General features: G+C 40.4%; 1 protein-coding gene across 1 annotated transcript; it reads left to right on the top strand.

Annotated features, from left to right (window-relative positions):
- Positions 1-1,291: 1,291 nt before the first annotated feature.
- On the top strand, positions 1,292-7,371 carry optc (opticin; the record flags this gene model as incomplete). The annotated part of the gene is made up of 6 exons (XM_080846071.1): positions 1,292-1,468; positions 2,677-2,839; positions 3,092-3,250; positions 3,597-3,799; positions 4,787-4,882; positions 7,201-7,371. The coding sequence occupies 6 exons, from the start codon at positions 1,292-1,294 to the stop codon at positions 7,369-7,371; spliced, it is 969 nt and encodes a 322-aa protein (XP_080702197.1).
- Positions 7,372-10,638: the final 3,267 nt, after the last annotated feature.

The following is a 10,638-nucleotide window of genomic DNA, read 5'->3' as shown; positions in this document are numbered from 1 at the left end:
TGAGTAGACTGAAATATTGAAGTGGATTGAATAAGTTACAGCTGAGCAAACACAGACTCAAATGACCTCTTCTTAAGTCATACCCCCCTTTGCTTTTCTTTTCCCGGCCATTCTTTCCTCACTCCAGCCTCGGCTGATAATTGACAGTTTGCAGAGTGTGCCTGCTACACTCTGAGGCTACATCACCAGGGGTCCGCAAAATTCAACTGGACTGAAATAATTCCACACACGGACAAACACACAAGGTATGTTTCTTTGTTTCAGATGTGAAATGTGCCTTTTAACTAGTAAAACATAGTCTTTCATGTGACTTAATTGTATTAGGTTGCTTGACAACTGTTTTTCTCTGGTCAAAAAATAAATTAATACTCAGCCGACAAGAGGGGTACATTTGTCATGTTATTGTTAGTAATTCTTATATGAAATACCAAGAATGTTAACTTATTGACAGTTATACAGTCTGCCAGGTAGGTTTATAATTAAAATAGTTGATAATAAGTGTGTGTGATAATGATAATAGGTGGGTGAGATGATGTTGTAGTGAACAGGATGCTAAGGAATGTCTTGCCTCATATCAAAATTTTAACCAAAACAACTTTAGTTTAGTACACACCAACTTTGCCAGTAATTGATGAATACTCCTGGGGATTTTTCCCCCTGGTGATAGTCTGCCACTGTTACTTTTCCAGCTTGGGTTTAGATTCTACTCACAAGCTTGTGTCAGCCTCCAAGGCAAACATTCTTTCCGGAGTCTTCAACACACCCGATAATAGCTCCTTTGGTTCAATTTAAAGAGGGTCCCAAAGGTCAGCTGTTTGGTTCCTCTCAAAACTATTTATAACATTGACATTGTTGTTAAAACAAGTTTGCATTTCATATCCATTGCAACACAGTGATGAGAAAATGTTTCCAAAGATGTCTTTGAACAAAATAGTAGACTACAGAGAGATGGCCGGCAAGGGTCAAGTAAACATTGGAGCAACTGTCTAACAAAAATACTGCAACCAAATTCCTCGGAATCCTTCCTTTTAAAGGCCTCCACAACTAAATTTGTGGTACTGGCTCCAGCGATTGAAAAACAACAAATAAGAATAATAATACATTTGATAATGTATTAACTAATGCATTGGTTTAATGTTGTTAAGTTGTTCCTACACTTTAATTTTTATATGTAATTGTATTCATAATATATACAGGTTTCACTTGTTCCACATCAAGTGTGAGCACTGCAGTAACCCGATTGAAGCATCAGTTTATTTCCTTCTAAGGTAATTATCTTTATGCCCTGCAGATGGTGCTGTTTATGGCTCTCCTAGTGGCCCTACACCTGATCACACCGAGCAACAGTGCCCCACCAATGGATTCAAATCCAGTCATCTATGACCTGGAGAACTACGACGTGGACACCGACCCCTGGGATCTTAATAACTATGCAGAAGGCTACGACTATGATGACGTTGATGAAGAGGTGCAGTCACCCATGGTTTAAAAAGTCCCATCACATGCTATGAATGCATAGAAAATAGGCCTCAAAATTCACAATTCATAAATGATCACAAAGCACAAAAATAGTAATTCCATTCAATTATATTGCCAAGTTCTTGGCTTACATTAATGTTAGACATTGTCAACCTTAATGCAACACATCTTTAGGGCATCAGTATTTGATAGAATAGAACTAAGCAGAAGCAACTCAGCAGCACCCAAGCAGTCCTGCACTAAGGGACGGTAGCCTACAGGTTATAAACCATAAATCATTGAAAAGGGTCTGCATCATACTGAAAGGGCTTGTTGTGAAAAAGTCTCAGGGAAGTGATTCAGATTTAAATGATTGGGTTGTAAATTGAAATCAAATTAAAAGTTATGCACTCATTTTTGACTTTAATTGATTTTAATGAGTGTGTAAATCCTCATTTGTTGCTGACCCACAGGCCTGTCAGAGTCAATATTCTACCCTTACCAATCTTTGGTCCCACTTCCTTTCGTTAGCCTGCTTTTGCTTTTTGTCAACACAATCTTATGACTGTGAGGAACAGAAACATACCAAAACTCAAGAGTTAGCAGCACAACGAAAATATATATCACTGCAAAATAAAAAGAACACGTGTAAGAATGTACAAACTGCTAAAATATACAAACATGTACAGTAGGCTATATGTTACATTATTTTTAACTGCCTGTCACTGTGAGATTCTACAAGAGTAAAAATAAAACATAATACTGTACATATTAGTGGCATTATGCAGTAATTGTACTTCAGGATTAGGGTTAGGATAAGCAGGTTTACCTTAAAATAACAGCTTAAAAAAAATTGGGCCGCTACAATGACTTTTAACATGAAGAATTGCCTCCGTGCCATTGCCATACCAGGGTCCGTAGGCATATTACTACGTTCTGTTAGTTTGCCTGAAGCCGCCCCATTTCCACTGTATGCCGAACTAGTAAATAGCTTATTTGCCGTCTTGCTTTGTCTTGTGTTGCACTTGCTTGACTGTGTTGGGACAGTTGTTGAGTAACTAGTTTGTCAAAGTGTCAGAGTGAGCACATTTCAGGAGGTTTCGCTAGTTTTCTCCGCTAGCATCTCGTTAGCAATTAGCAATTCATCCGTTATGCTGCTTTAAGCTTTTGATGCTACTCACACTCTTCTGTTTCTTTCTGGGTTAATTTCCCCCTTAGATTGAAGTGGGCACAATCGCTCCCCCTCCCCTCCCCACCTCTGAGCCACCTGCCGACATCGATGTGGAGGAGGTGCCTCTGGCTCTCCTTCCCACCGAAGCCCCAACCCCTCCCACCCTAGATTTCACTGGACCAGGATTATTTGGCCCGGATTCAGGATTAGGTGAATTCATAATACAATTTTGCATCCATACACTCCTCGTGTTAATCCTTTCAGTCTTGCACCCTTGTTTTTTTTTTCATGGACATATTTGGGGTGTATTCTCAGGGAACAGTAGCCTATGGGGGAATGGAAAGGTAAAGTGATTGGGGTGGTTATGTATTTGCATATATTTAATGGGGACCACAGTGACAGTGTTTTCTTGAAAACCCTTCCAGTTTGTCCACCGTTGAACTAACTTTGTTTCCTCCACAGGCATGCCCACCTGTTTGCTGTGTGTGTGTATAAGTGGCAGCGTTTACTGTGATGATGCTGAATTGGACCAGATTCCTCCCCTGCCAAAGGACACCACTCACTTCTATGCTCGATTTAACAGCATCAAACAAGTTCAAACCAAGGACTTTGTCCACCTGAGTAATAGCACTTTCACTAAAATTGATCATGTCTTTTTGTTTGCACATATATTACAAAATGCACAGTGAATACATGGACACAGTGTCGAATAGAGTTTGAATTGGCTTACTTTGGTCAACAGGTTTCTTAATTGAGGCGAGAAAGCTTGAGAAACATGAATGGGAAACATGACGTTTGTTTTACACATGAGCACATGAGTGTGTGCTATGTGCTAGTGCACACCATTTGGAGCAGGGAACTATAAGCTGATATAGAAACCTCAGAAGTGATACATATTAGGCTAGCATGTTTTAATTTCTTGACCAATGCTCACTGAACAAGTGTAAATTGTTGCTTTATTTTCCAGATCAGCTAAAGCGCATTGACCTGACAGGAAACCAGATATCTGCTCTTGAGGAGGATGCTTTACGGTCCCTTTCTCAAATACAAGAGCTAATCCTAGCTGACAATCTTCTTCAGACCCTTCCAGAACTCCCCAAAACCCTTAAGCATTTGGATGTCAGCAACAACCAGCTGAAAAGTGCTACAATGCACGACGAAGCCTTTAAGGTCAGGAGAAAAGGAGAATTGTTCCTGAACTTAACCTTGTGCCTTGCAAGAGACATTTGATTCACCTAACCCTTTGGTACAAGTGTTTTGTAAAGAGCATTAACCATGTTCTTTAAAACAGTACAAAGATGTATGCAATCAAACACATAACCTTACATTTGGAAGATGACAGATAAGAACCCAATGTTCCTGATAACAATACATTTGCTGACCAATCAAGCTTTTTTGGAACATTTTGAGTTGCTGGCTTGTTGTTTTCCTATTTCTATTTTGTTTAAAACGGATACATTTTTATGACATTTGATCTTGTTATTTACAGATATTAAGTCTTTATTTCAAGATACTACTTTGATATTTGAAGACTTTAAGAAATCTTAAAATAAAGACTTAATATCTATTAATAACCATCTTGATTAAGTGGAACCCCCTCTAGATTGAAAGGTATGGTGATGGAGAACCTGTGGAAAAAATGTGGTGCTTATGTCCGCCGTGTCCCCATTTTGCTCAAATATGGTCCTAAGCCGCCTGACTACAAGATAGTATCTTGATATTGCGATTTAATACATCATTATTTTGAGATTATTTTGGAATAACAAGAGCAAATCTTTCCCCTTAAAAATCTCATAAAATCTTTCCCCTAAAAATCTCATAACAATTTAAATTTGTTTATTTATCACATGCAGTTCAGAGCTTATTTAAATAGTAACTACATAATGGACATATGATGTGGTTCAGTGAGAGAAAATCCCACAGTTGCTTTTTAATATATAGTAAACATGACTGAGAAACAACCTCAAAGCCAAAGCATTTGCTGTGGCAAATAAACAATAATAAGTGTGCTGTGTAAACCTGACACTCCCCTAAGGCATCCGAGTAACCATTAGCTAAATACTGTTGATCAAGCCATTGAAGCATCATTTTTGCAATTTAATCAAGTGTAACCACATTTGGTTCTGTAATCACTGACTACTAGGCATTCCCCCACAGGACATGAGCAATCTACAGTTCCTGTATCTCTCCAAGAATCAGTTAGACTATGTCCCTGTTCCACTGCCTGAGAGCTTGCGAGTACTCCATCTCCAGGTAAGCTATCCCAATCCTGAAAGAATTCCTAAAATATGTAGAACCACATGACTTGTGTTGATGGCTCCAGGTTCTTGGTGTTGGTAGCTGGAAGTAAGTGGGATCTAGAAAGATAATCCCCATATTCTGTCATGCCCATTCTTTTAATGATCTGTCATACAGTTTTGCAAATGATGCCTAGCCAATTATTTGGGCACAGAGTCCTTTGTCTTCTTATCAGGTGTGTGGAATGATTTAATTGGGCCTTTCTCTATAGGAATGAAGTTAACTGATGGGATAATAGTTATCAAAGGATGAATCTGTTATGCTGTGGTTTTCATGGTTGGAGAAGAACAGGCATGTAGATGAAATTAGGTGAAAAGAGATGAACTGCCTTTCTGCATCAGTGGCGATCTTTTTCTTTGTTCACACCACTTCAGCATGAGTCGATGATTTTATGGTAGTATATGGAAAGGGCTGAACAGCATAGCATACTCTGTTCATTTACAGAGCATTTATTTTGACCATGATATGGATAGACCTCATTGTCCAAACTGAATTATTACCACTTTTTTTCTATATTGACTCTGGGTGACTGATGACTGACCCTGGTGAGATTGAGATTGAGACAGTACAGATTGAGATAACTGCCTGACCCTGCTCTGAACTCAGCCTCCACCCTGAGGCCATGCTATTGATTCAGAAGATGCTCTTTCCTGTATCCAGACAGATAGAGAGATTAAAAGCCAGTGAACACAAACATACATACATTTGTTTAAATGCACAGACTAGTCAATTACTGACACACACATACGCAAGCCGAAGGGGTCAGCATTTTCTTGTTAATTGTGTAATTGTGTGGATATTCTCACCCTGTTCATAGGATCATCACATTTTCAGGTTTCAAATTTGAACTGAAGGGTGCAGAGTAAGAAGAGCTGGTTGCCATTTTAGTGAATTAACCACAACATGATGCTTAATGATGAGGCCTGAAATGATGAGGAGAGCTCATTTCCTCTTCCTGTGCCTGTTCTTCTTTTTGAGAGGGCTGTCTTTCACAAGAGCATTATTCATAAATTACTTGCATTTGACATTGTATTTACACACAAGCAACTCAAAAATGACATTGAAAGTAAATGCAGTGGACGTTTAAATGAGTTAAGAAATGAAAATAGGAATGGATGGACACATGCCAAATAAAAATGGGGGGCCGGGGATTAATGGGTTCATCTTTGTCATGGGAGTCCTCTTCCTGCACAATCTGGGACCACAAGTTTGTCTGTCCGGTGAGTGCCGTCACTTTGGAACATCAGCTGCTAAAAGCAGAAGTTAGGAGTTTTGGTCTAACACTAGCAATTGAACTACCTAAAGTGCATGCCAAGCCTGCACAGCTCAACACTGTTGGCTCTAGTTTGCTTTAACTGTGAAAGATTCACTAGCGGGAATGACAGGTGTCTTTCACATGACCATATACCATCAAAATCAATTTCAAGATGATACAACAACTAGTTGCCTATACAAATATATCTAAAAAGTGGCAAAATGCTGCATACTGTTGCTTTAAAGCCTTTGCTGGTAATACCTTATTTTTCTCTGGAGCTTCCTATTTCATAATCCTCCAGCTAGTGATGAGACCAGGAACCTTGGCTGACACATATTAATCCAGAATAGCCTGAATAAAGTACTAGCTCCATGGGTCACTGAACTGGCATACAGCACCCCATGCCTCTCTTTACACCCATTCCACTGTCGCGCTGCAAACAGTCAATTCATACTTAAAGTGCGGTTGATTTTTAAAGTGTACAAAAATTAGATTTCACCTGCAGCTGAGATACCATCCTACTTGTTTCCAAATGTCCAAGGATAATATTGTTTTTTTAACGTATACCTGATAGCTTCAGTTAAGTCAACGATACGCCTGACTACTTAGATCATGACCAGTGTTAGCACAGGACATATAAGGCTGACTGACATGTAAACCAATATGATTGCTGTAATATCAGAATTTAAAGCGCTATTGTAAAGTTACAAATTGTGTATCCAAATTTAGGTGGAGGTTATAGAACCCACCAGCCAGCACATTTTCACTTAAACATGTTCAGTAGGCACAGGAGGATATATTTGAAGTTGGTTCCAAGGCATTTGAAGCCGAAACAACAGGCCCTGTACAGTATGACCATAAACACAGTGAACGCTTTGTACTACATGACTACACTGCAGTAAACTTTATGGTGTCTTTTTAAGCTCTATGGGATCATCCTAAAGCCTACTTTTAATGTCAATTGTAGAAAGGCAGACTATCCTTATGGGAACATTTTCCTCTCTTTCTATTCATTCAGAACAACAACATCCAGACACTCCACGAAGACACTTTCTGTTATCACGACAACATTCATTATGTCCGGCCAGCCCTGGAGGACATCAGACTTGATGGCAATCCACTGAATATCAATCTCTTCCCTCGCGCGTATGTGTGTTTGCCACGCCTTCCGGTTGGCAATGCGAAGTAATAGAGGAACGCTACAACAACTACAAAGTTTCACACCAAGATGTCAGTGATCAATATCATTTCCCCACATGAATTGCTGCAATTCTGTAAAAAAAAAAAAAAAAAAAACAGGTAAATGAAAAGTATACATTTTAGTCTCCTCCCTGTAAATTAAAGGACTGTTGGCTTTGCTCTCTGTGTAGGCTACTTTATTTTAAAGGTCAGTTAACATCTTTGGCGCAGTACCTAAAATCGAACACCAGTGGGAGAACTTTACCCATTTATCTCACACAGAGCAGCGAGGATACTGCTACTGTTGGTGATTTCAGCTTCTTTAATTTTGTGGATTGGAGTGCGAGTCTATTGATTCTGACATGCATGTGACAATCACCATAAGAATCACCATAAGACTAATTTGAAATATGTGAATGTTGTAGAATGTATGACTCCTTCCCGTATTCCTGTAACCAGCTATGAGGTCACCGAGGTCCGGACCTCCGGCAGTTTTTTTAGATCTGAAAATTAAATTTGAAGCTAAATGCAACTGGATTGAGAACTTCTCCTCCGAGTCGAGTGTATGCTTAATTCATACGATATTATTCTTATATAGTGTCCGCTGTCTGTGAGAGCGCATCGCGAGTGCAGCCCCTTACACCATCAATCGCACATTGGCAGCAGCAGGTGGCATGGGTGATAGCTGACACTATACTATACAAAGCAATGATCGTTACGCCATGAACTGTATGAAACGTTCAAAACAGTAACCTGGTACAGCGTCTGGCGTATGAAACATGTTAAATATGTGTACTCTGGACATGACGAAGGCTTTTATATTTCTTACATATTAGTAAGCTAAGCCAGCAAACATTTCACATAATGCCATTGGAAATGTATATCTGCAACAGTATCAATAACAGCTACGAAACATGTCAAACCCAAATTTGTAAATGAATATATACACAATGACATAAGGTTGGAGGCTAATGGAGTCACTCTCAAGCATTTTTTTCTTTTAGTTTGATTATAGCTTACCAAGGTTAGAAATAACTAACTTAATTACCATCATACTTCACACCATCATACCTTTGGCCTATGTATTTTGATGATTTAATATTCATAGTACACAATGACGTAAGGTTTGAGGCTAATGGAGTCACTCTCAAGCATTTTTTATTTTATTTTGATTATAGCTGACCAAGGTTACAAATAACTAACTTAATTATCATCATACTTCATACCATCATACCTTAGGCCTATGTATTTTGATGATCTAATATTCATAGTACAGGTAATTCGGTTCAGGTGGTGTAGGTCTACCTCTCAAGTAAAACACAAATAAAATGTGTTTCTTGTAAAAAGCAACAGGTCCCTATGTTTTAAAAGGAAGGGCTCATTTTGCCTTATGACACCGCTTGTTTACTTCTCCCTGCCCTATCTATTCTACACGTTAATTGGCACTAATTGGCACTCTATTAGTCTGTCCAGCCCCTATAAAAGGGCAACAAGGTGGCGTCCGTCTCTGCGTGTGCTGACGAAGGTTCACGGTACCTGTTACTGCCAACTCCACTTCACTCCTCTGTGGCTAATTCTAGTTTGATCGGGTCCTCGTTCCCGGCTGTAGACCGTTTCCTGATTAACTCGGCTGAGTCAGATCGTCTTACGTTTGTTATACTCTGCTTTCAGATATGTTTGTGTCCTCGCTCTGTGTATGAACGTCTGTTAGTTACTCACCCACTCATTATACCCTGTATTGTTTTAGCTATATATATATGTGTGTGTGTGTGTGTGTGTGTATATACAGTATATATATGTGTGTGTGTGTGTATACATACATACATACATACATACATACATACATACATACACGTACATACATACATACATCTTATGGAAACCACGTCTCTGCTTCCTCAGTAAATTTACCTGTGTGCACTTAATCGGCTAGTTTGATATCCTTACTATTTCACTGGGTGAAATTGCCAGGGTGGTGTAGTCGTGTGTGTGCTCTGTACTCCCACATTGTGTCATGCCACATATGTAAATTGTGTAATTTTGACAACCTGTTCACCTCCCTGGACCTCACTATTCTTTAAACCCCGGTTACGTCCCTGTCGTAGGCTAGAATCTGATTATTTAGCAATTTGTTGTAAGGTGGCGGTCTATCTTCCTGATAGCCAGTTGGTAGCTGCTTTTGTTTTTTAAATATACCCATTAGCATACTGCAAGTGGTTGCCTTGGATTCTTAGCAGCTTAGTGCGAATGTAGCCGGAATGTTAATGTGTAATTGTGTTGGATTTTGGTATGTACTCCTCCTTGTGTTGATGTAAGCATGTATTTCTGTCCCCAGTTTTAGTCTGTGTAGATGCCTGTGTGATGGATTCTGTGTAGTTGGTGTATTTGTCCACCCTTACCCACTGTGTAATGTAGAGATTAGACCTTCTTTGTGTGTTATCCCATCCAGTGGCCGTGCTTCCTGCATATTTGTTTTGTGTGTAAATAAAATAAATTGCTTGATGCCAAAGAAGCTTGTCCCTTGTTCCTGCTGGATGTTACAATGGTGTCAGAAATGAGATCCAGAATGACCAGGCTGGTAAACAATAAAGGTTTCTTTGACCAGCTGTAGTGGGGTGGTGCATGGCCGAAAGGCTTTATTAGAGCCTTAACGAGGCTGGACCTGGCCTTGTCTCCGTCCTGATGACTACAGGAAGGAGTGACTGATGGAGCCAGTGCCCCACGCCCTGGACGACTAGTGGAGAGTGAATGAATGAATGAATGAATGAATGAATGAATGAAGCTGCCGAAGAGACCTACCTTGCCCGAGTTCAGCTGGCAGCACGTCTGGTCGGCATGCCATGGCTGTGCTGGCCACTGATGGATCTGCAGCTGGCAGAGCAGGCCAGTTGACCAGCCATGAAGGGGGGGCACTCCAGCGCCGCTTCGGCCAGCAGGTGTTTACTGAAGACGCCTGTAATAAGCTGGTTGCCCGCCACCAGAGTGAGAAGGAGAGCCTGGGCGCCTCTGATGACGGCAAGCACACTGAAACATTGAGTGTGCCTGGCTAACCTGGAAGGAAGCAAGAGGAGGTGACTCATCAGGTCGTTGCTGCAGCTCCTCAGCAAACGAAGCAGGGGCCCCAGAGGGCGACAGGGCTGTCAGATGGATGCTGCAGATGTGGAGAACATTGCATGCCATTGCTCAGCACCAGCCCTCATTAACCTGAAGGTAAGCCAGAGAGACCTGCAACGAAAGCTCCAGGAGCCATTCAGACATCTTCGCTTTCAGACACAAG

The sequence above is a fragment of the Sprattus sprattus genome (assembly GCF_963457725.1).
Source record: "Sprattus sprattus genome assembly, chromosome: 10".
Taxonomy (NCBI): Eukaryota; Metazoa; Chordata; class Actinopteri; order Clupeiformes; family Clupeidae; genus Sprattus; species Sprattus sprattus.
Note: the sequence above shows the minus strand (reverse complement) of the source record. Positions and strands in the feature narration are given on the sequence as shown.